Source organism: Dama dama, chromosome 9, assembly GCF_033118175.1.
Source record: "Dama dama isolate Ldn47 chromosome 9, ASM3311817v1, whole genome shotgun sequence".
Taxonomy (NCBI): Eukaryota; Metazoa; Chordata; class Mammalia; order Artiodactyla; family Cervidae; genus Dama; species Dama dama.
Window position 1 is genome coordinate 18,841,635 of NC_083689.1, and position 25,398 is coordinate 18,867,032.

The 25,398-nt window shown below is 51.5% G+C and overlaps 1 protein-coding gene across 6 annotated transcripts in view; it reads left to right on the forward strand.

Annotated features, from left to right (window-relative positions):
• DNM2 (dynamin 2) overlaps positions 1–25,398 on the forward strand; it is an 85,997-nt gene that overhangs the window by 32,094 nt on the left and 28,505 nt on the right. For all 6 annotated transcript variants that reach the window (XM_061150325.1, XM_061150324.1, XM_061150323.1 and 3 more), the window contains exons 3-9: positions 8,522–8,671; positions 10,403–10,606; positions 14,500–14,598; positions 17,893–18,053; positions 21,210–21,352; positions 23,592–23,727; positions 24,779–24,846. In XM_061150325.1, coding sequence (XP_061006308.1) covers positions 8,522–8,671; positions 10,403–10,606; positions 14,500–14,598; positions 17,893–18,053; positions 21,210–21,352; positions 23,592–23,727; positions 24,779–24,846 — 961 coding nt within the window. The remainder of the gene's footprint in view (positions 1–8,521; positions 8,672–10,402; positions 10,607–14,499; positions 14,599–17,892; positions 18,054–21,209; positions 21,353–23,591; positions 23,728–24,778; positions 24,847–25,398) is intronic.

The following is a 25,398-nucleotide window of genomic DNA, read 5'->3' on the forward strand; positions in this document are numbered from 1 at the left end:
GAGAAATCCTGTGGCCAGGAGCCTGGTGGGCTACAGTCCGGGGGGTCACAAAGAGTCGGACACGACTGAGCGACTAAACAACAACCACAGTATCAGGCACTGGGTCTGCCTTGAGCCAGGGCTTGGGGAGAACTTTCCAGCCGGGGCAGCAGCTGTGCTGTGAGGCTGTGAGATGAGGCTGGGGAGGGGCCGGGAGGCAGGTGTGATGAGGGACCCAGACACTGGGAACCTGAGTGGTGTTCCGGGTGTGGAGAGACTGGCTTAACCCACTGGCTGACTTGTGGAGGAGGGCCAAGCAGAGGCAGGAGGGCGGGTGGGGAGGCCGGGGGTCAGGGGTGGTGAGCCTGGTGGCAAGGGAGAGGTGTTGGGGCCCGGGCCAGGGTGGTGCTGTGTGGGCAAGGGCAGAGTCTAGAGTGACCTCGAGGTGGGGAGCCCAGGTCCCTGGACTGGGGGAGACACCTTACCCCTAGGGAGCAGGCTGAGCGCAGTGTGGGACGTGGTTGTGGCTGGGGCTTTTAGAGATTCCTGGCGGCCACACAGGGCTGCATGGCTCCCCGAGATGAAAGTTTTGCTCAGCTGGCCCTCAGAGACAGGACTCCAGAGCCAGGCTGCCACCCCTTGCTGTCTGGGCCCTCAGTCAAGCAGCTTCCCTCTCTGTGTCTCAGCCTTCTTACCTGAGGTAAGAAGGTAAAATGGGGGTGATAATGGTGACTGCCTTGGGGCCCTGGCACCCCATGAGACTGGTGTGGCCATCGCCTCTTATGGGGTCTAAAGTTCCTGGTACTATAAGGTTCTAATCCTCTGACTCCTGGGACTCCCCTGGTGATCCAGTGGTTAAGACTCCATGTTTCCATTGCTTCTGGGCCTTATGGCTAAGATCAAATGAAGACTCCTTGTTTCCACTGCAGGGGGCACAGGTTCGGTCCCTAGTCTGGAAACTGAGGTTCCACATGCCACGCAGCATGGCCAAAAATAAAACGAAAAACGAATTCTCTGACTCTTGAGCGCACAGAGGCGCCCTACTTGTCCTGGTCCACACCGGTCTCAGTGAGCCATTATTTTAATGGGCTTAGTTTAAAAATTAACCTCAGCCCGCAGCCACCAGGAAGTTCAGTGGCTCGTAGATGAACCCTGCTCCTCCTTGCGAACCGCCCCTGGACCTCGTAAGCCCTGAGTACTGGGGACTGTTCTTGTGTGGAATGTGCCCAATCAGGGCCTCCAGAACCTTCCGTCCCAGCTCTGACCTTGGCTGCTGCTCATCGGAGCCAGAGAGATGTCAGGGCTTGGCTCTTGGCCTCCTTCTTGAGGCTTCGTGGCCCCCATGGGACCAGGCTGGCCTCTGAAACCTCACTTCCTCCTGGTGCCACAGCCTTGCTCCTCTTCCCCCAGACCAGCTCAATTGTTTCCGCCTCTGGACCTTCCCCCTCATTGCCAGCCCTGCCTGGAGCACCCTGCCTCCTCCCCCCTCCTCCTTGGGGTGAGCCTCACTCCCAGGCCCCACCCCAGTCACTGCTGCCTCGGTTATTGTGCAGCGTATGTTGTCAGGCAGCATCCTGTTCTCCCGGTTTCTTTTTTGTTGTGGTTTTAAAAGGTTTGTTTATTTATTTGTTTTATTTGTTATTTTTTGGCTGTGCTGTGTGCGGGCTTTCTCTTGCTGCTGAGCACGGGCTCTGGAGTGCGCAGGCTCAGTAGTTGCGGCACCCAGGCTTACTTGTCCCGTGGTATGTGAAATCTTCCCGGACCAGGGATCGAACCCGTGTTCCCTCCATTGGCAAGCAGATTCTTAACCCCTGGACCACCAGAGAAGTCCTCATATTTTGTTGATGGTCTGTCTCTCCGCTGCAACATCAGTTCTGGTAGGGCATCCATCACTCTTCTCCCCGCCCAGCATAGGTTCTGGCACCCGGGAGGTGCTCCATCAGCCCGGGGCTGGTGCCTCACCATGCCCTAAGGGCCGCTGCCATGCCCTTTCCCCTGTGGGAGCGCAGCCATAACTGTGTGTGCAGCACCTTTCCCCACCTGCCCTGGCCGCAGCAGGGCCCTCTCTGTAAAGCCTGTAGACCCTGCAGCAGCCAGGGCATGACCTTGTGTCTTCACGTGGAAAACAAGCTGGGAGCTGACGAGGGTCAGGTTGGTAGCCTGGGGCTGTCATCTTCTGCTGCTGTTAAGCTGCTCCAGCGTCCAGCTCTTTGTGACCCCATGGACGGGAGCCCGCCAGGCTCCTCTGTCCATGGGATTCTCCAGGCACAAATACTGGGGTGTGTTGCCATGTCCTTCTCTAGAGGATCTTCCCAGCCGAGGGACTGAACTCGCGTCTCCCTTGTCTCCTGCATCGGCAGGCAGGTTCTTTCCCACTAGGTCCACCCAGGAAGCTCCAAGGTCTTCTCCAGGTGTATTTGTTTGTTTTCCCCACATCAACAAGCAGTTCTCCAGTTCTTAGTAGACTATTATCAGGTGCCCTCCAGTTTAACTGTTCTTGTTTTCTTTTCTTTTTTAAGTCTTTATTGAATTTGTTACAGCATTGCTTCTGTTTTATGTTTTGTGTTTTTTGATGGGAGGCATGTAGGATCTTAGCTCCCTGACTAGGGATTGAACCCACCACCTGCCCCCTGCATTGGAAGGTGAAATCTTATCCACTGGACCTTCAGGGAAATCCGCAATTTAACTCAGTTCTGACACTCCCTCCCTGCAAGTAGCATCACATCCCACAGGTTAAGGGCTCAGTCCCACCAGACTGTCCCCTCGTCCCCGCTTCCAGTGCCAACCCCAAGTCCAGGCTGTCACCTGTGTTTCTGACCCACTGACTATAGATCAGATGTTCCAGCGTGCCCCTCCTTGGGTTTGATCAGTTTCCTGCAGAACTCAAAACATTTCACTCCCAGAAGGGACAGAGGGAATTGCTGCATGAGGCAAGGTGTGGGGAAGGGGCAGGGATTCCTCACCCTGTATGAGCTCACACACTCTCCCTCTGCACCTGCCTCCCAACCCGGAAGCTCTCTGAATGCCATCCTTTTGGGGTTTTATGGAAGACATAAGAATGGTTGATGAAATCGATCCCATTAGTGCTTCAACCTCCAGGCCCCATCTTCTTCCCAGAGGTCAAAGGATGGGACTAAAGATTCCAACCTTGTTTTTTTTTTTAATCTTTGTTTATTTATTGACTGTCCCATGTGGCTCGTAGTTCCCTGACCAGAGCTCGAACCCTTGCCCCTGCATTGGAAACTTGGACTCCTAACTCCTGGACCACCCTGTCTTGTGTCACTGTGGGGAACGTGAGACGCTCTCCACCTGGCTCTGGTCTTCCTGTCACTTCCCCAAGTTTGTGATGATGCCTGACTCGCCCTGTCCAGGCCTGAGGGGCTGTGGCTGTTTTGTTTGTTTTTTAAATATTTTATGAAGTTTTAGCATACTAAATCCTTAAAGATATACAGTAAATTCTTTTTTCTTATCATACATCATACATCCTAAATTTTTCTCCTTTCCTTTTCTTTCTATACCCTTGATTTTTTTTTTTTTTTGGCTACACCACTCGGCTTGTGAGATCTTAGTTCCCAGACCAGGGATCAAACCCATGTCCCGGGCAGGGGAATCTCACAGTCTTAACCAGCGGACCACCAGGGAAGCCCCTGTCCTGTTTCACTGTGGGAAAATTGTGGTGTTAAATTAATTTTTGAAATATTTTATCAAACTTTAGCATCCCATAGTCTTAAAGACATACACTAAATGTTTTTTTCTTTATCACACATCTCTCCTGTCTTTTTCATCTTCTCTCTATACCCTTGATCTTCCCATACCACCTGACTTGTGGGATCTTAGTTCCCAGACCAGGGATCAAACCCAAGCCCCCTGCAATAGAAGCTGAGTCTTAACTGCTGGACCACCAGCGAAGTCCCTACTTCATGATTCTTAAGCAATGCCAATCCCTGGAGGGCACCATCTTGAGAGGTGTGCCTGGGGGATGCCCGAGGCGGGAGATTGGCTGATGAACGCGGTGGGGACCCACGTGGGAGTCACGGAGTAGGGAATGCTCTCTTAGGCTCTGGCACCTAATGCTTTGCAGCAGGCCGCTCAGTAATTAAGTTTTAAGCCGTTACTATGCACTGGGTGCCAGGAAGAGCAGAGACCAGGACCGAGTGGCTCGCAGTCCCCCTTGCAGCTCAGTCCCCTCCTGCAGCTCTGGCTTTAGGCGGGGACGCAGAGCAGGTGCTGTGTCCACATGAGGAGCACCTTGAAGGGCTGGGTGGTCCACATGGGCCTCCCCGAGCAGCTTGACCTGAAGGAAACAGCAAACAAGTCCTGGGCAGAGGGCTGGACCTCCTCCTAGGAGAAGAACTGCAAGTGCATTCACAGACCCCACAGGACTCAGGAGCTGGCCCCTCGGAGTTCGCAGCTCGACGGCCGGATGAGGGCTCTTCCTGCTGTATTCCAGGCCCGGGACCTGATCCCACACGCCTGGCCCTCCTGCCAGGGAAGCGCTGCAGGGCTGCGGTGGATGGGTGGTTGTTGGGGCTGTCCAAATGTTATGGCAGTTCCAGGGACCCAAGGGACTGGCAGTGTTATCTGGGCACGAGGAAGGGAAGGTTTGAAAAGGCTACAGCCACTGTGGGGACGGAGAGACCACATCTGTAGGAAGGCCCGGGGATCAATGCAGGCGGAGCCCTGGCGGTGGCCAGGGTGGCAAAAATTTTCTCCAGCATCCAAGCATTTACAGAGCTGTGGAGCCGCAGGCTGAGTGCTCTGCCTGTTTGTCTTTTTTTTTTTTTTTTTTTTTAATTTTCTTGGCATTTTTAAAAAAATTGTTTGGCCGCACCACTTCATGTAGGACCTCAGTTCCCCGGACAAGGATTGAACCCGTGTCCCCTGCATTGGAAGTGCGGCATCTTAACTACTGGGCTGCCAGGGAGATCCCTACCTGCATCATATCTTAACTTTCCTCATGGGGAAACAGGCACAGAGGGGTAGCCTGGCCACTGGGGACACCCCTGTGCTTTATCTCCCTTAGACCCCATTGGGTCCGGAGCCTCCTCAGGGCATGGGGGAAGGTCTGCATTTCAGAGAGATGAGGTGGACACCATCTCTGCCCACCCCCTCTAGGAGGCCCCTCCTTGTTCCTGGTATGTTGGGGCTCTTGGCTGAGCTCCCCAAGCACCTGCTATGACTTGCTCATGCCAAGCCTATCTCCCCCATCAGGCCAGGCTCCTGGCTCTGGGTTGGGCCTGTGTTGACAAGAAGTGCATTGGGAAGACGGCAGGTGACCCCACCAGACCCTGTTCCTGTCCAGCCTCCTGGGTGTCCCACTTGGTGACCGTGGGGGTGCTGGGCCACCTCCCAGAAGCTGAAGCAGGGGCCATGTTACCCTCCCAGCAGCATTTTGGTTGTGCATGTAGTTGCAGAGCGCCTACTGTGTGCTCAGAGCCCTGTGCCCTGGGACACAGAACAGTACAGATTCAGATCCCTGCCCTGTAGGTCGACCTTCTCCTGGGGATCAGAGGAAATACACAAGCTGACAAGGTCCACCATATTAGAAGATGGTGGGTACTTGGAGGACCCTAAGGAAGGGAGAGGGGAAAGCAACTGAGGAGGTTTGTTGTTTTGGGAGTTGGAGAAAATGAACGCTGGAGAGAAACCTGAAGGAGGAGAGGAAGGGACCCATGTGGGTGTCCGCAGGCAGAGAGAAGAGCCAGTGCAAAGGCCCTGAGGCAGGAATTCAAGGGCTTGGAGTGAGAAACCAAATAAGCCCGTGTGGCTGGCAGGGCATGAGCTGAGATCAGAAGTGGGGGGAGGAAGCTTAGTAAGGCTCTGTGGTGTTGGTAAAGACTAGGTCTTATTGGGGTGAGGTGGGAGCTCTGGAAGATTTCACAGAGAGGTGGCCGGGCTCTGGCTTTAAGAGGGTCAGTGCTCAGGGGTGGTGGGAAAGCATGATTGTAGGAGCTTTCTTACCTTGGTCTGATGCTGGAGTCTGGCACATGGTCCTCAAGTGACGAGGAACCCGGGGAGAGAAGGCAGGTAGTGAGGGATGAGCCTGGCTGACTCCTGGACCTTCCGCTTGGGCACAGAGTGTATGATTTCTGCTGTCCACTGACCTTGTGGGGAAGATGTCATGGCTTTCCAGTACATCTCCTGCTCATCTTTGACTTGCACAAAGGGGCTGGCAGAAGGGGAGGCTGCCAGCACCTGCTGGGTCCCCTAAACAGAACCTGGCTCTGACAGGAGAGGAGGTCCAAAATGCAGGATGGCGTGCCTGGTGATGTGGAGTCAGGAAAGGCTCCCTGGAAGAGGCAGCAGGCAGGCAGGCCCTGGAGGAGGAGGAAGTGAGCTGCAGCAGGCCTGGCAGGGCAGAGGTTTTGCAAGGGACAGCGCCCATGTCCTGTTCCCCAACCCTGTTCCCGTCTTCCATCCCCCTGCACTCCTGAAAGGGGGAGGGGTCTCTTGCGATTGCTGAGCCCTCGGCCTTGAGCCGGAAGAGAACTGAGGTTTGCTGTGGGGGTTGGAGGACCGTTCCATTTTTGCAGGTGGCTGCAGGAAGAGCAGCCGAGAGTAGCCGAGGATTTCCTCCTGTTCCTGTGGAGGGCTGGAGCCCGACTGTCCTTGGGAACTGGGTCAGCTGATGGGGGTGGGGTGGTTGATGCCGCACCCTCCAACCACTCTCCTCAGTGCCCTGCTTCCCGGTGACCAGTGTCTGTATTGATCTGAGCCCACAGAGTCCCCCGACTCCTGCAACGGAGGTTAGAGAGGTGCAGAGTCTGCCTGTGGCCACACGAAGCCCATGTGATTTGAGAGCCACTACCTGAAGACAGATTATCCGAGCTCCATATCCCAGCTCCACTGGTGAACTTGAGCCAGGTTGCTTGACCCCCCTCTGGCCTCAGTTTTCCCATCTGTGATATGGGCATCGTGGAGATGCCTACCTGCTAAGCTACTGATTTGTGAAGAGCAAAGGGGACAACAGACAGGGCCTGGCCAGAGGAAGCAAGCATTTTTAGGTGACAAATGGAATGACAGACCTCCTTGCACTGATGACTTTCTGCTGTGTTATGCCTCTGGGCAGAGATTCTCGACCTGCCTGGCCTTTCTCTGTTGCAGGGCTCTTTCTCCATCCTTTGTTCTGATGCAGCTGTAGCTATGTCTGTGCTGAGATTTGTGTAGCCAGGTCTCCTCCTGGTGGACATGAAGGCTATTTCCAGTTTTTTTACGCTGAGAAGCAGTGCACATCTTCGCATCTCTGTCATGAACTAGCTCTTTAGGCTATTTGCCAGCCAAACTTACTTCCTTCTTTGTAGCATCGCTTGCAGGAGCCATGTTCTCTGGGCCTAGAAAGTTCCCCCCCACTCCAACATTTACTATGAAATTCAGATACATGGAAAAGTCAGTGTACACCCGTCAACTCAGCACCTGTGTCCTGCGGTAAAAGTTTTTTTTTCTTCCTGCTTTACCCACATCTCTGCTTTGGATTTCTCTACCTTGATGACAGGACCAGCACTATCATTAGTCTGTTTTGTTTGCTTTTTTTTTTTTTTTTAATATATATTGATTTTATTTATTTATTTATTTGGCCGCACCAGGTCTTAGCTGCAGCACGTGGGATCTTCATTTGGGGCGTGTGGGCTCAGTTGCCCCGAGTCATGTGGGATCTTGGTTCCCCAACCAGGGATTGTACCCGTGTCCCCTGCACTGGAAGGTGGGTTCTTAACCACTGGACCACCAAAGAAACTCCTCTAGTTACTTCTTTATTTCCCTTCATCTCAGTGTCAGTAATGGCTTTCAGACACCTCGGGCTCAGAAGGCCTGAAGAGGCCAGAAAGCATTTCTTCTGAGAGGGTCATGTCTAAGAGCCCCATGAACAGCCAGGAAGGAAGGAAGGACAGCGAGAAGGGCTTTGGTGAGGCCATCCGTGGTGGGGGTGCCTTGGGGAAGGAGAATGGTGAGTCCCAGGGACATGCGCCGGGGATCTCGCTAACCTGGAGGGCGCTGGCGGCTTAGCATCCCACCAGGGCAGCAGCTTTAGACTGTGACCCACACGAGGGAGGTTCTGTGTCACCATCCAGGACTATCTCATCTATAACACCAGAGCAAAAGCTTCATCAGTCATCCATCCCAGCGCTCCATGGGATGCAGGTTGATAAAGAAAAGAGTAATTGCTGGTCACACCCAGCTGTTGGATGCTGGTTTTTGTGGGGCTTTTTATTTTTGTTTTACTTGTAGTATGTCATGACTTAAACTATGTAGTTCTGCAAAATGCTTCGTGAGAATGTGCATTCCACAGAGTCAGCATTTTTGCCACTTTTCACCTTGTGGAGTAGCCAAGGTCTGGAAGGGAGCACGATCTGTAGGAGGGCCCCCCTCAAATACCTGTCAAGAGAATGAATCCATTGCTCCCCAGTTTCCTGGAGGGCCTGTGACTGAGTCTTCACTTTCTCTACTTGACAAAGCTCTTTTCCCAGGAGGCCATCTGGTTCCCCCCCACCCTCCACAGCAAGACTGCTTCTCTTTCTCACTTGGAGCATCTTTCTTCCCTTTTCAGAATATGCTGAGTTTTTGCACTGCAAGTCCAGAAAGTTTACAGACTTTGAGGAAGTCCGACAGGAGATCGAAGCGGAGACTGACAGGGTCACGGGGACCAACAAAGGCATCTCCCCAGTGCCCATTAACCTGCGGGTCTACTCGCCACACGGTAGGAAGCAAAGACCCCTCACTTGGGCCAGGGGAAAGCTGACAGTGGGTCAGTCACGGGTTGGGGCGGCCTCACTCATGAAGAATACGTCTCCTCCCGGTTTTCCTCACACATACACAGAGCCCTCTTGATCCACATCTGATAGGAACGTGGTACGGAGAAATCGACCTCGGCTCCAATAAAAACAGCACGCCAGGGAGACTGTCGGGAGTGGTGGGGTGTGGGGCGAATTAACTGGAGCACGTATATTCATTTTAAGGGAGTAACCACAGCTTGGCTCCCCGGTAAATCTAGTCCACCCAGTGAAGCCAGCCCAAGGCAGCCAGGTCTTCTGGTTCCTCGAGAGAAGGCAGAAAGCCAGGTTTTTCTGCATAAGGTCCAGATTTTAAAACTGCATCGTGTAAACAGAATAGGCAGCCTATAGCCACACACAGCCTCTGACTCAGCAGCATGGACTTATGACTTAAATGGCGTTTGATGAATATTCTAGCCGACTTCTAACACCTCAGTATGGGTTCTTTGTGTGTTGTTTTTTTTTTTGTATATGAACTTTTATTTATCTTATTTAAAAATTTTTGGCCACACCCCACAGTGTGTGGGGCCTTAGTTTCCCAGCCAGGGATCGAACCCGTGCCCCCTGCATTGGTGGGGTAGTCTTAACCACTGGATCCCCAGGGAAGTCCCTGTGATGAGTTTTTTAATATATTTATTTTCAAATAAATGATTCCTGTGCGTGGTGCATATTCAGAAGTTATAAAAAAGGTATATCCAGCAAAAATCTACCTTACTTTCAGAATTACAGATACATTTCATGTTCTTCAAATGATATACAGTGCATATGTAGGCAGTTATGAATATGTGTGTACATCACATATGTGTGTTTTGCTACTTTTACTCAAATCGTAGCCTGATAGAAAAGTCATTGATGTCTCTTTTCTTGCATGAGTGCATCTCAGAATGGGTTTTTATTTTTTTGGCCGTACCACATAGTATGTGGGCATGTGGCATCTTAATCACCTACCAGGGATCGAACCCATACCCCCTTCATTGGGAGCACAGAGTCTTAACCACTGAGACATCAGGATAGTCCCTCAGAGTGTGTTTCTTACCAGAGAATCTTCTTTTTTGCTTTTAATTGATATTGACTGAATCAACGTGCTGAAAGTTATTTAACCTTTGAGAGCAGTTCCAATCTACACATGCAAGTATCCAAATTTAAAATGGTATCACTGAGAATAATTATAAATGGAACATAACCTTTAAAGATTGTGAATCACTGTATTATATGCCTGAAACTCATACAGTATTGTACTTTAGCAATAGTTCAATAAGAAAAAAATAATAGAGTGACTTCACTAAAAAACAAACAAACTGGAACTTCTCTGATGGTCCAGTGGCTAAGATTCCGAGCTCCCAGTGCAGGGGTTCCAGGTTCGATCCCTGGTTGGGGAACTAGATCCCACATGCTGCAACTAAGACCCAATGCACTCAAATAAACATTTAAAAAGAAAACAAAACTGTCTCACTGAAATAGAGTACAGAGAGAGTGTCCATAAGATGGGACCCTAGGAGGGAGTTATCGAGTCAAGAGGTGGGATCCAGTTGAAACACAGGAATAATCCTGAGGCCTGATGCCCAGCACTGGAGGAAGCAGGCCAGGTCTCTTCAGGGCTGTGCATGCCTCCCCTGCTCCCAGCTCTTGACGGCCTCTCTCTCTGATTTCCCCCGTAGTGTTGAACCTGACCCTCATTGACCTCCCAGGCATCACCAAGGTGCCCGTGGGGGACCAGCCCCAGGATATCGAGTACCAGATCAAGGACATGATCTTGCAGTTCATCAGCCGGGAGAGCAGCCTCATTCTTGCCGTCACCCCCGCCAACATGGACCTGGCCAACTCGGACGCCCTCAAGCTGGCCAAGGAGGTCGATCCTCAAGGTACCCGCCAAGCCCAATGGCAGCAGCTCCCTCTTCCTCACACTTCTTAGCATCTTGACTTGCCCCACATTCTCAACTCTGCATTACTGGCAATCTCTTTGACTCACAGTTTCCCCTAGAAAAGGCTTGGGACACCGCATTTCCCATGAGGGCCAGCTGTTCTAGGAGGGTGTCCACTGGGAGGCCAGTGTGTGGTGGGCGGCATTCCCCCTTGGCAAGCTGGTCCCTGCTGTGCCTGCGCAGAGAGCTAGTGTGGGGAGTTGGGTGTAGGAAGAATGCAGGCCTCTTTGGGCACAGATGGGAGTCCAGATCCCACTTCGAGAAGTTATTCTTCCCCCTTGAGGCTTTGTCCCTCCTGTTGAAATAAGAACTGCAGTCCTGATTTAGAGAGCTGCCAAGAGGACCGAGGGTCTCTGCATCAGTGCTCAGGGGCCAGCGGAAAGGTGAAAGGATGATGAGGTAGTAAGGCCAGTGGGGCAGCAGGGAGTGGTGGAGACTTGGGCATCTCTGGGTCATCTCTGGCTCTGGGCATTCATTCAGTAAATGTCAATTAAGCCCTGGCTGTGTGCCGGGATCTGTTATGGCCTTGGGGACCCTGCAGGGGACAGAGTTGACAGGGAGCCCTGCCACCAGTGGGAGCAACAGACTCCAACAAGGAAATATGCACGTGGGATAACTTCAGGTAGTGGTAAGCACTAGGAGAAAATGGAGCCCATTGAGAGAGCCTGGGGTGGAAGGGGGCGGCCTGAGGCCTCTGGAGATGGGGGTTTTAGGCAGGACCAGAAGTATGAAAAGAGGCAAAGTCCAGGAATACAGACAGTGGATGCTGAAGAGGCTGGGGTGCCCGGGACACAGTGGGAAGGCTGGTGTGGCCGGAGCAGAGTGAGCTAAAGGGCAAGATGGGGAGGCTGCTGGGAGCGGCTGGGCCAGTCTTTGGGCCTTGGGTCTTTGGGCTGCGGTGGGGAGTTGGGTGTATTTTGACAGTGGTGGGGGGTTAGCAGAGTCTGACACACACACAAATACATTTTCCGAATTGTCTGCCGACTGCTTGAATCCCACAGCATTCTGGAAGCAGTTAGGGACCAGTGAGGAGCTGAGGGAGACAGGCTCTGTGGCTCACACTCCCTGGTTCATAGGCCTGGGAGACGGTCAGTGAAGGTGGCTCCTTTCTTGCCTTGGACCACGAGCTTCTCGAAGCTCAGGGCTCTGCCAGCTCTGCCCCCAAGGTCATCCAGGTTCACTTTCCTGGGAGGGCACCCCCTGCCCATAGCCCCCCACGCCCTCCTTGTCCCCCATGTCCAGTACCAGGACATGGATGTGACTATGACTGAAGAGGCTGACCAGGCAGTGAGGAAGTAGGGATGAAAATGGTTAAGCATCGTTGGTAAACTTGTTGCTGACCTTCTTCCTGAAAAAAAGTAGCTGTCTAACTTTGACAGTATTCATGATGGTTACCCCTAAATGTCACCGTTGTGAAATGTCGCCGTTGTCACATCAGACCCTAAACTGACAGCTCCTCTCCCCCTGCAGATGCTGGTGGCCCCACTTGGCAAGCATTCTTTCAGAGTTTGTTCTTCCATGTCAAAGTGTTAGTCACTCAGTCGTGTCCAACTCTTGGCCACCCCATGGACTGTAGCCCGCCAGGGTCCTCTTGTCCATGGGATTCTCCAGGCAAGAATACTGGATTAGGTTGCCATTCCCTTCTCCTGGTTAGGGGATCTTCCCTAACCAGGAATCGAAGCTGGGTCTCCTGCACGGCAGGCGGATTCTTTACCATCTCAGTCACTGGGGAAGCCCCAGAAGCTCACGTGTTAAAAAATGGGATGAAAAGAAAATGGGATGACCTTCCTTTGTTTTCCTGTTGTGTGAGTGTGTTTTCCTGTTGCCTGTGGGGACACAGGTCGGTAGCCATCCATCGGACAGCCTACTGCTTCCTTTCTTTTGTTCTTGAACATTTGGGTTCTTTCTGATCTTTGACCTCCCCTCCCCCAATCACATCACATCCCTCCACCTCGGGCTGCGTCTCCCCTCCCCACCCCGCACAAGCTTTGTGGGTATTTGCAGTGGTGGTTCCTTTGACCTCCGAAAAGGTGATGCCAGCTCATGATCTCACAGCAGAATGTGGGCAGGTGGGCACACCGGGGAGGGCACGATTGGCACCTGCTTAATGCCCACTTTAGCACCACCCCACCCCCCAGAGATCTCCCTGGGCTTCCCTCTGTCCCCTGCATGCGTCTCACACACACACACACACACACACACACGGCTAACACAGAGGGGGCCCTCAGGCACCAGGGGGCTTCCCTCTGTCCCCTGCATGCGTCTCACACACACACACACACACACACACACACACACACGGCTAACACAGAGGGGGCCCTCAGGCACCAGGGGGCTTCCCTCTGTTCCCTGCATGCGTCTCTCACACACACACACACACACACACACACACACACACACACACACGGCTAACACAGAGGGGGCCCTCAGGCACCAGGGGGCTTCCCTCTGTCCCCTGCATGCGTCTCACACACACACACACACACACACACACACACGGCTAACACAGAGGGGGCCCTCAGGCACCAGGGGGCTTCCCTCTGTTCCCTGCATGCGTCTCACACACACACACACACACACACACACACGGCTAACACAGAGGGGGCCCTCAGGCACCAGGGGGCTTCCCTCTGTCCCCTGCATGCGTCTCACACACACACACACACACACACACACACACACACGGCTAACACAGAGGGGGCCCTCAGGCACCAGGGGGCTTCCCTCTGTCCCCTGCATGCGTCTCACACACACACACACACACACACACACACACGGCTAACACAGAGGAGGCCCTCAGGCACCAGGGGGCTTCCCTCTGTTCCCTGCATGCGTCTCACACACACACACACACACACACACACACGGCTAACACAGAGGGGGCCCTCAGGCACCAGGGGGCTTCCCTCTGTTCCCTGCATGCGTCTCACACACACACACACACACACACACACACACACACACACACACACACACACGGCTAACACAGAGGGGGCCCTCAGGCACCAGGGGGCTTCCCTCTGTCCCCTGCATGCGTCTCACACACACACACACACACACACACACACACACACACGGCTAACACAGAGGGGGCCCTCAGGCACCAGGGGGCTTCCCTCTGTTCCCTGCATGCGTCTCACACACACACACACACACACACACACACGGCTAACACAGAGGGGGCCCTCAGGCACCAGGGGGCTTCCCTCTGTCCCCTGCATGCGTCTCACACACACACACACACACACACACACACACACACACACACACACGGCTAACACAGAGGGGGCCCTCAGGCACCAGGGGGGACAGTTGATTGGCAGGGTTCCCTCGATTCAGGGCAGTTTGGGACAATTTGGGATGAGCAGAAATTCCACAGGATGGTGTCCACAGTGTCATTCTGGCCATTCATATGAGCGATAACCCTGGAAACAGTTGTCTCAGGTTGGCGTGTTACGTTGGAACTCTACGTGCCACTCAGAAAGTACAGCATGGAGATACTGACCTGGGTTCATGTTTGGTAAGGTTGCCCCCCGATTCTGCAGCAGCAGGACTGGTCGTACACGTGACCGACGATGGCCAGCATTGTGACTGAACATGCGCCCTGTACCGGGTTTATTGTCATGGACACACCCCTGAGATGGGTGTGTTACTGCCTTCATTTGACAAGAGGGAAACTAGTGTCTAGGCAGGTGACGTCATGGCTTCTCAGGTCACATGATCTGGAAGTGGGGACCCAGCTGGACTCCAGGTGGCCTAGGGTTCCATGGCCAAGCTCAAGGCTTCCGTGAGCTCCTTCCTCATGGTGCCCTCTGACCTCTGTGCTCTTTCAGGCCTGCGGACCATCGGCGTCATCACCAAACTCGACCTGATGGATGAAGGCACGGATGCCAGGGACGTCCTGGAGAACAAGCTACTCCCCTTGAGAAGAGGTGCGGCCCAGGGGGTCTAGGGGTCATGAGGTGGGGGCAGGGGGCTGATCAAGATGGGTGGACTTGAGCCACAGGAGAGCTGGGGCACCTCTGCTTTTGGAAAACGACTTGTTTGGTTGTTGTTTTGCCTGAAGCCTCAGCAAATGCTCACAAATTCATTTACCACCCCACTTCCCCACTGCCCAGAAGAAACTGCTTCTCAATCCCATTGTAGACCCTTCTTTTTCTCTGCCCAAGTGAACGCACGTAGCTTTTTCTTTTTTTAAAAATAAAAGATTTTGTTTTTTGGCCGTGCTGGGTCTTCACTGCTGCATGTGGACTTTCTCTAATCGTAGCGACAAGCAGGGGCTACTCTTGCAGTGCGCAGGCTTCTCCTTGCAGTGGCTCTTCTTGTTCTGGAGCACAGGCTCTGGGGTGCACAAGCTTCAGTAGTTGTGTGACATGGGCTTAGTTGCTCCGTCACATGTGCAATCTTCCTGGACCAGGGGGTCGAGCCCTTGTCACCTGCATTGGCAGGCGGATTCTTAACCACTGGACCACCAGGGAAGCCCTAGCTTTTTCTTCTGATGTATGTACATCCTTTTTTCGGTTATATGGTGAACAGCTACTCATTTGGGGAACAAAAAGAAGTGTCCAGGAGAAGAAAACCGAAATCACTTATCACTGAGCTTCTCCCCATAGTTACTGCTCTGGCTCTCCTTCCTCAGAGTTCCCGAGGATTTATAACTTTTCTTTTTTCAGATTTTTTTTTTTTTTGACAGGGACCATTTTTTAAGTCTTTACTGAATTTGTTAACAATATTTCTTCTTCCTCTTCTTTTTTTTTCTGTTTTGGGATTTTGGCCACGAGGCATGTGGAATCTTAGCTCCCTGACCAGGGATCAAACCTACATCCCCTGTGCTGGAAGGCAGAATCTTAACCACTGGACGCCGGAGAAGTCCCTGTGCCTTTTAGTGTTCAGTACTTGCTATTAAGCATTTTCTCACGTGGAGAGAAAAATGTGAGGTGTTCCTCCCAGACCAGCCTCGTTGCTCATCACACACAGCTAATCATCACTATCCCGAATATCCTTTCCTGTTGTTCTTCCCTTCCTGGGGGATTATGAAGCAAATCCAGGCACCCTGTCATTTGACACATAAACACCTATGTTTCTATTCCAACGACTTCCTCCTCCGGCCACTTGATCTGTGCACCTCACTCGGAATCTGGCCAATTATAGTTCCTTGTAAACCAGTAATTAGATCTAGACAGAGGCTGGTCAGTCTCCTGTTTAGTGGAGCTTCAGATTTTTAAAGAATTTTTATTTATTTATTTTTTTTAAAGAATTTTTATTTATTCATTCTGTTTTATTTATTTTGGGCTGTGCTGGGTCTTCCTTGCTGCACGGCTTTTCTCTGGTTGAGGTGAGCGGGGCCTACTCTCCAGTTGTGATGCTCAGCCTTCTCATTGCTTCTCAGTGGCTTCTCTTGTTACGGAGGACAGGCTGCAGGCGCGCAGACGTCGGGAGTCGTGGCCTAGTGGCCCCAAGGCATGTGGAATCCTCCCGGGCCAGGGGTCGAACCCATGTCCCCTGCATTGCAAGCTGGCTTCTTAACCACTAGACCAGCAGGGAAGTCCCTGGATCCTTCTTTCTTAAGTTAAGAAAAGGAACCACAAAACAAGCCAGACACCATCTCTGCCCCTTGCTCTTTGCCCTTCGCACTAATCTGGCTTCGCACCTTGCTGCCACTGATCCTCCATGTGACCATGTGGGCAAGGGGCCCCTCCTTGGCCTACCTCACTTCCCTCATCTGTAAGATGGACTTGATGATAGATCCAGAGAGGACGAAAAACCGTCAGGTCTGCACGAGACTCGGCAGGATAGTTGGCTAGTGCCGCGCCCCTCCTCTCCAAAGAGGAGGTCCTCACTAAGAGAAGGGGGTACAGATATGTGTGTCTATCCCTTCTGCCCTTTCGCCCTAGGCCCAGTTGACCTTTCCGCCTTTCATCATGTGGACAACAATAAGCACATCTGTTGACTGAGCACCTCCCAGGTGTTGGCCACCAGGCTAAGTTTTCTGCTTCCCACGACACCCATTCGTGCACCCATGTGGCGGGGTGCCTTATGTCCACACTTGGGGCTCCTGGCTGTTTGAACTCCTCTTCCCTCATCCTCTTCCAACTCCTTTATGTCCAAATATTGTAGATCCTCTTTTCAAAGTAGTTTTCTTATGCTAGAAATGGTTTTTTGTGTTTAAAGAAAATTCCTGAGTGGTACCTTAAACTGTCATTTCGGAACGTGGCTCCCAACCCTCTCCTGTATAAGCCCCACTTCTCTTACACTTACAATTAATTGTTGCTTATGTTCTGTTCAGACAATTTTAATACAAATACAGTAATGTTGAAAAACCACCCATTCAAGTACTTCCAGTTGTGTTTTATGTGGAAATCTATGAATCCCTAGAGAGTTCACTTTGGTGGCCACCAGACTTTGTTTCTTTGCCAACCGTTGTTGTTCAGTCACTAAGTTGTATTTGACTCTTCGGGACCCCATGGACTGTAGCACGCCAGGCTCCCCTGTTCTCCACTGTTTCCCAGAGCTTGCTCAGATTCATGTCTGTGAATCTGTGAGGTGTTGCCATCGAGTGATGATGCCATCCAACCATCTCATCATCTGTCACCGAGTTCTCCTCTTGCCCTCAGTCTTTCCCAGCATCAGGGTCTTTTCCAATGAGTCAGCTCCTCGCATCAGGTGGCCAAAGTATTGGAGCTTCAACTTCAGCATTAGTCCTTCTAATGAATATTCGGGGTTGATTTCCTTTAGGATTGACTGTTTGATATCCTTGTGGATCTTAGTTCCCTGACCAGGAGTCAAACCTGTGCCCTCTACATTGGAAGCGCAGGGTCTTAACCATGGACCGCCAGTGAAGTCCCCAGATATAATAGCTTTAGAATAAGTACTAATATCTGGAACGATCAGCTTTTTCCATTGGCCTTCTTTTTCATATACTGTTTTCTGTCTTTAAAACTCAGATTATGGATTTCATCTCCTCCCGAGCTTTTCTCTCTCCAGCCCCTCTCACCAGGCTGAATGTAATCTCTCCTTCCTCCGAGCACTTATGTTGCTCTGTGTTTGCATTCTCAGTGTTGCCTCTGAGTAATTCATAAGGCTTGTCACCTCGTCTGTGAGTGACTTGTAGGGCGGGATCCATGTCTACACCTGCATGTTGCCCAGCCCCATGGCTGGCCTGTAGTGGGCATCTGGGTTCCTGGGCTTTCCAGGCACTGCCATGACCTGACCCTCTCTCTTCACAGGCTACATTGGAGTGGTCAACCGCAGCCAGAAGGATATTGAGGGCAAGAAGGACATCCGCACAGCGCTGGCGGCTGAGAGGAAGTTCTTCCTCTCCCACCCAGCCTACCGGCACATAGCTGACCGCATGGGAACCCCGCACCTGCAGAAGACTCTGAATCAGGTACGGTGAGGATTTTGTGCACTTGCTCAGGCTGTGCATTCCACAGTGGTGCTGGCGTTAGTCTGGAGCAGCGCTCATTTTAGCAAAGTTGGGTTCAGTGAACATTTGAATCAGTGCCTGGAGAAGAGTCAGTATTGGTGTTATTATTACCATCACTACTATTGTCACCATTTTTCAAAATTTTTATTGAAGTATAGTTGGTTTACGATGTTGTGTTGATTTCTTCTGTGCAGCAAAGCAACTCAGTTATACATACATGTATTCGTTTCTTTTTTTTTTTTTTAAGTAGCTTATTTATTTAATTTATTTTTGGCTGCACTGGGTCCTTGTTGCTATGCGGCCTTTTCTCTTATGGTGCTGAGCAGGGGTCTACTCTCTGGTTGTCGTGCACGGGCTTCTCATTGCAGTGAGTTCTCTTGCTGCGGACCATGGGCTCTAGAGCACTGAGCCCGTACTTGTGGCTCACGGACTCAGTTGCTATGCGACATGTGGTATCTTCCCAGACTGGGGATTGAACCTCTGTCTCCTGCATTAGCAGGCGGATTCAAAAGGATACAGTGAAGCGCCGTGTGCCCCCTACCTCTCACCCACCACTGTTAACACTGCCTGAGTTTCTCTCTGCCCATGAGCGCAGGAAGGACTTCTGAGAAGCACATTTCCCCCTTTATCCACAATCATGGATACCCCCCATTTCCTTTTCTTTTTTTTAACTCAACAGTATCTCCTGGAGTCCTGTCCCTATAGAAACCTTCTTCACTCTTTTTCATGGCCCTGTAGAAGCCTCTGAACAGATGGACCCTTGTCTGTTTAGCCAGGCTCTTTTGGAGAGCCTCGTGGCTGGTTTCTGAGGCTCCCAGTCAATAAAGGGCTAATGTTTACACTTGATCTTAGCCAAAGGGCGAGAAACTATTGGGCTGCCGTTTAATAGCATTGTTTTGCATGTGTGCCAGGTTCTCCGAGAGTAAAATCCCCGATGTGGGGTTATGTAGCTGTGGTGTAGCAGGCAGTGTGGTCCTCTGTGGCCGTGGGGTTATGGGTTATCCCCCCTTGGTGCTATACAGTAGCACCTCGGGCCTCAGGGTAACAGTGTACAAGTTCTTCCCGCCTGCAGTGGGACACCATGCCAGCAGGGAGCTGGGCCCTATCCTGGGGAAAAGGCATATTTCTCTCTCTTTTTTTTTTTTTGGCCACGCCACATGGCATGTGGGATCTTAGTTACCTGACCAAGAATCGAACCTGTGCCCTTGCAGTGGAAACACAGAATCTTAACCTCTGGACCACCAGGGAAGTGCCAGGGGAAGGCATATTTCTGATTGGGGGCACTGACTCAGGACAAATCCCCAGATAAAGGCTAGAAACACTTCAAGTCTTAGGAAGTGATGAGGCCTGGCAGAGGGTGGAAAGGCAGAGCATGCCTCTCAGGAGAACAAACAGGGAAGTGAGTGTCTGGTGGGAGGGGCCCTGCAGGAAAGGAAGCGGGGGTCTGTCTGGGCAGAGGGGCGGGAGGAGGGGAAGGGAAGGGAAACTGCCCACAGGTGCCCGGGGCCTCCTCTGAGAGCCCAGCTGGCCTCCTGGGAGCCTGGGCCCACATCCTGGTGCTTCCCAGAACGGGGTCCCCCTGGCCCTCTATTGCCCCATGACCCTGTTTAGGATCATGCCCCAGAAAGGCGACAGGGACCAGAGTGGACTGCCACCCTTGGGGACCTGCAGCTCCCCCAGGAAGGGGCGCCCGGTCACAGAGGTTTATGGGGTGACTGTCAGATTCATGCCACGATGCGTGAGGCTCCTTCACACCTTTTTCCTACGTCAATAGTTTGTCATTTTTTTTTTTTTTTTGTCTTGTAGGACAGATGGCCACACAGCGGTGCATTTCCATTTGGGTGGTTTGAGTTTATTTTATGGCTTTTATTTATTTTTTTCATTCCTTCTCTCTTTCTCTATTGAAAGAGTATTTTTAAAAAGACAGTCCGGATACAATGAATGTTCCACTTCCTCCCATGGCGTGACAGGCCCCCCCGCTACCACCCCCAGGCGGCCCGTGTCGCCACTTCCTGGGCTGCTTTCTCAAGACTACAAACATGGAGGGGCCGATGTGCCTGGACTGCTGGCCTCCCTTCTGCCTGCTCATCCCACGTGCCCCGCCTCCTCTCTTTTCCTGTTCTGTCCTTTCTGTCTTCCTTCTTGCCACCTGAACAGTTAATATATTTACCCGCTGCTCTGTAGTTGACTTTTTTCTGTTTTGGCCATGCCGTGTGGCATGCCGGATTTCGGTTCCCTGATCAGGAATGGAACCCATGCCCATTGCAGTGGAAGCGAGGAGTTCTAACCAGTGGACCATCAGGGAAGTCTCTGCCGAGGTTTTTCTTGAACAGCTAATCTCAAGGCTCACTACCTAATCTTTTCTGCACCGCTGCCTCCTTTTAAAGTTTGTGAATAACGAACAAGTCCCCATGGTTAAAAACCAAACAATAGAGGGGGGTCTGCGGTAAGGGTCCTCATGACCCTCATGAACCATCCTGCACTCTGTGCAGATGAAAATGTGTTCTCGCTTTCTCCCCATCTTCTCAGAAGGGATCACATCCTACATGTGTCCTGGGTCTTTTTCAGTGAGCTGTTTCTGTCATAGTTTGTAGGGCCCGTTCCTGTGGTCTGTCCATACACCATGGCCTCTCTGTCAGTCCTCCTGTGCCTGGGTCCTGCAGTGGCTTCGTAGCCTTTAAAACTGCATTTATTTATTTATTTGGCTGCATCAGGTCTTAGTTGTGGCACGCAGGCTTTGTTGCCTCACAACCTGTGGAATCTTAGTTCCCCGACCAGGGATCAAACCCCCGACCCCTGCAGTGGAAGGTAGATTTTTAACCACTGGACCACCAGGGAAGTCCCTCCTAGGCTTTGTTTTGTTTTCCAGTGAGCGACACTGGCTGTTCACTGCCAGCACTTGGGCCCTGCTCTCTTGACCCATGGTGTGCACAGCCCGGTTGATCTGCCCTCTCCCAGGTCCCTGTGGGCTGTCTGCAGCCTTGCACTGCTGTGGGCCAGGCTGTGTCATCTTCTCGGCTGCTCAGAGTTTCCAATGGTCCCCTGAGGCTGGGGATGGAGCAGGGCTGCCCCTTCTCAGCATCCTGCCTATGCTGACCTCTGACCTCTCTCCCACAGCAACTGACCAACCACATCCGGGAATCGCTGCCGGCCCTGCGCAGCAAGCTGCAGAGCCAGCTGCTGTCCCTGGAGAAGGAGGTGGAGGAGTACAAGAACTTCCGGCCCGATGACCCCACACGCAAGACCAAAGCTCTGCTGCAGTATGTGCCCCTTCCCCAGCCTGGCGCTCAAGGGCCTCCTCCCAGCCACAGGCTCCCCACCCATCCATCCATCCATCTGTTCAGCAAACCCTTCACCAGAGCCTCCTGTGTTCTGGGCTCTGTTCTGAACACCAGGGTTGCTCCAGTGTGTGGGGCAGACTCCCCATGTGCTCAGAAAGAGGAGGGGAGAGGGATGAGACAAGAAAAGTAAATAAGAACATGTGAATAATCTGTGAAATGGCAGAATGTCAAAGTGGGGAAGGGGCTGGAGAGTGCCAGGGTAGGCTTGGGGTGCTGTTTAAAATCCAGTGGTCAGTGAAGAGTCAGGCAGAGACCTGAAGAGGTGAGGAAGGGGCTGTACAGTCCTGGGGGTGGGGGCCTGGCCAGTGCAAAGGCCCTGAGGCAGGATTGCATCCAGTATGTTGAAGAAGGCCCACGTGGCTGGAGTGGAGTGAGTGAGGGGAGAGTAGGAAGAAATGAGGCCCAGGAGGGGACAGGGTAGGGCCTGCAGGGCCTCGTAGACCACTGGGAGGACTTAGTTTTTGCTCTGAGTAAGGTGGGAGCCGTGGAGTGTTCTGAGCCCTGGTAGGACCTGGCCTGACTCAGGTGTTCACGGGCGCCCCCTGCAGGCTGCAGGGGGAACAGACGTGGTGGGAGGGCCCGTGCCTTGTGCCAGCTCCTCCTGCTTCAGTTCAGTTCAGTTCAGTCGCTCAGTCGTGTCTGACTCTTTGTGACCCCATGGACCGCAGCACACCAGGCCTCCCTGTCCATCACCAACTCCTGGAGTTTACTCAAACTCATGTCCACCATCACAGTTCCAAGAGCATCAGTTCTTTGGCGCTCAACTTTCTTCACAGTCCAACTCTCACTTCCATACATGACCACTGGAAAAACCATAGCCTTGACTAGATGGACCTTTGTTGGCAAAGTAATGTCTCTGCTTTTTATTTTTTTTTTTTTTGTCTCTGCTTTTTAATATGCTGTCTAGGTTGGTCATAACTTTCCTTCCAAGGAGTAAGCATCTTTTAATTTCATGGCTGCAGTCACCTCCTGCAGTGATTTTGGAGCCCCCAAAAATAAAGTCACCCACTGTTTTCACTGTTTCCCCATCTATTTGCCATGAAGTGATGGGACTGGATGACATGATCTTAGTTTTCTGAATATTGAGTTTTAAGCCAACTTTTTCACTGTCAACTTTAACTTTCATCAAGAGGCTCATTAATTCTTCACTTTCTGACATAAGGGTGATGCCATCTGCATATCCGAGGTTATTGATGTTTTTCCTGGCAATCTTGATTCCAGCTTGTGCTTCCTCCATCCCAGCGTTTCTCATGATGTACTCTGCATATAAGTTAAATAAGCAGGGTGACAATATACAGCCTTAACATATTCCTAGGACAGTGCAGAGGACTGGGGGAAAACAGTTAGAGATGCTAAAGACAACCATAACACTAATAAATATCCTAGTTCTTTACCACTCACTTCGTCACAGCCCTAATCAGCAATACTCTTGAGACACTTTTTAAGGGCTGGGCTGCATTCTAAGGGGCCAGGCGTGGTTTTACCACATTTCGTGAATTATGTGTGCACTAAAAAAATCTTCACTTCTCTGAAAGCAGGTTTCAGGTGGATTACTGTTCATTGACAGCATGTTTCTTTTTTTGTGGGGTGTCCAGGCTAATAGTGCATTTTGAGATTGATGCCTTTTTTGAGTTGATAAAATCTTGAAACTCCTTAAATATCCTTACAGAGATGGAGAAACTGAGGCTTAGAGGGCAAACCCACCTGTCCAAGGCCTCATAGCCCATCAGTGGTGGAGTCTGCCCCAAACAGACTGGGAGGTGGTAGGAACTGGAGGAAGCCACCCAAGTGGTGTGGAGGTGCTCCGTTTATATATCACAGTCCTGCTGGATCAGGCCAAACCTCAGAGCAGAGGTTGCTGAGCTGTGATCCCCACCTCCGCCACACCTCACTCTTTTGCAAAAGGGAGTGATAACTGCCCCTCACGTCCCCAGTTCAATGAATGAATGATCATACTAGGCCTATGGAAGGGGCCTGGCATGTAGCGAGTGCTTGCCCTCGACAGTGCCTGGATTTTGTCTGTTTTTTTGACCCACACATACATTTTGTTCCCAAAAAAATGAAAGGAGGAAAGTAAGCCATGACTTGACTTGGGACATAATTCCAGAGCTGTGTCAGTACCTCTGCTTTGACGTTCAGATTTTCTCTTTCCTCATAGGATGGTCCAGCAGTTTGGGGTGGACTTTGAGAAGAGGATCGAGGGCTCTGGAGACCAAGTGGACACACTGGAGCTCTCTGGGGGCGCCCGGATTAATCGCATCTTCCACGAGCGGTTTCCCTTTGAGTTGGTGAAGGTAGTGCTGCGCGGGCCGGGCCCTGTGCTCAACCTTGACCCACCTGCTCAGGTGACCTTGAACCTGGCTTCCTCCCAGGCTGTGAGGTCTTGAGCTCCCACCTGCAAACCCCATGGGCCTCCTTCTCTGAGCTTAGTGATTTCCAGCAGAGTCATATGAAAAACTCCATCATTTTCCTCTGAATACATGCTCTTTGCAAAATACATAGAACATACAGGTAAATTCTCCTGGGAAAATGTCCCCATTGAAAGGGGAAAAGACTATGGAGCCAGCCTGGGCACCAGAACATAACAGTTGTTATAAATAATATCCTTCATATGAAATCATACACGCCCAGTGAGATGGGTATCTTTACGGAGACAGATCTGCAAAGATGTTCACGAAATGTCAGCTCTGGGTGCTGGAATTAAGAGGTTTTTCTTTTTGTTTTAATTGCTGGAAGTTGTACAGGTTTTACAGTGAGCATATAACATCTTTGTAAAAACCAGTGACGTTATTTTCAGAAGAAGAGCAAAAGCTGAAAGGAGAAAAGAACAAATTATGCTTCTTTATATGCTTTTTTCACATAATTGCCATCATTCCAAATTAGTATATACATTTCATGCACTGTCAATGGCAAAATACTATCTTCTTTTTTAACTAGTCTCCCATTTGGGGGCATTTAAGTGCATTGCACATTTTTTTTTAGCACTTACAGATTGTTTTGGGAATGTAGCTAATTCTTAATTCATTGCTCAAGATAAATTCCCAGAGCACTTAAAACTACTTGGTGGTAGTAGAAGTATGTTTTTAGAGGTTTTTAATTTGTCCTGCCATATAGCCCAGAAGAGTGTGTGTATAAGTTGATTTTTCTTCCAACAGAGCAAGAGTGTTAGTTTCAGAGCATCCTTGCTGAAACTGAGTTTTAACATTTTTAAACAGTTTTGACCAATCAAATATCCTATCATGTGACTACAAATGGTACACAGGAGGTAACATTCCCCAGATACAGACCTGAATTGGGGGGTCCCCTAGGTCCCTCCTTGCATGTGTTTGGTTTGTCTTTTCTCAGATGGAGTTCGACGAGAAAGACTTAAGACGGGAGATCAGCTATGCCATTAAAAATATCCACGGAGTCAGGCAAGTTCCACGGGGAGAGGCGCCATGTTCCCTCCATCTCCATGGTGCCACCCTAGAGCCAGTCAGTCCCCCTGAACCTCTGGGTACCCCAAATGTGAGGACTGAAGGCGGGGGGGTTGCAGTAGCTGTAAGTCTTTTCCTCTGGGTCTCCAAGGGTACTCGAGGTGGATGTGCTTAGTTCTGTTTATCTATTGAAGGCCCCGGGGCTGTCCACTGCCCAATGTTCAGCATTGGTTCAAGGGCCCAGTCACCAGCCAAGGCAGAAACCTCACTGCACATTTGCCCTGGGGGGATGGGGGGGAGTCAGAGCTGCGGCACTGGGTTATAGGAACCCAGCATTTATTTATCCCTGTCACGGGGGCCTTGTGAACCTCCTGGGTCCCCACTGTTTTGCAACAAAAATCACGGCTCCCTTGCTCCAGTCTCGCATGGCTGTGGGGTCCTCGGATCGCCCTGGGTGGGGGGTTCCGGGTAGCGGACACAGGCCTCCGCCCCCCTGACCTGCCGTGACCTGGGCTATCCCGGGAACCCGGCCCGTGCCTGTGAGATGCT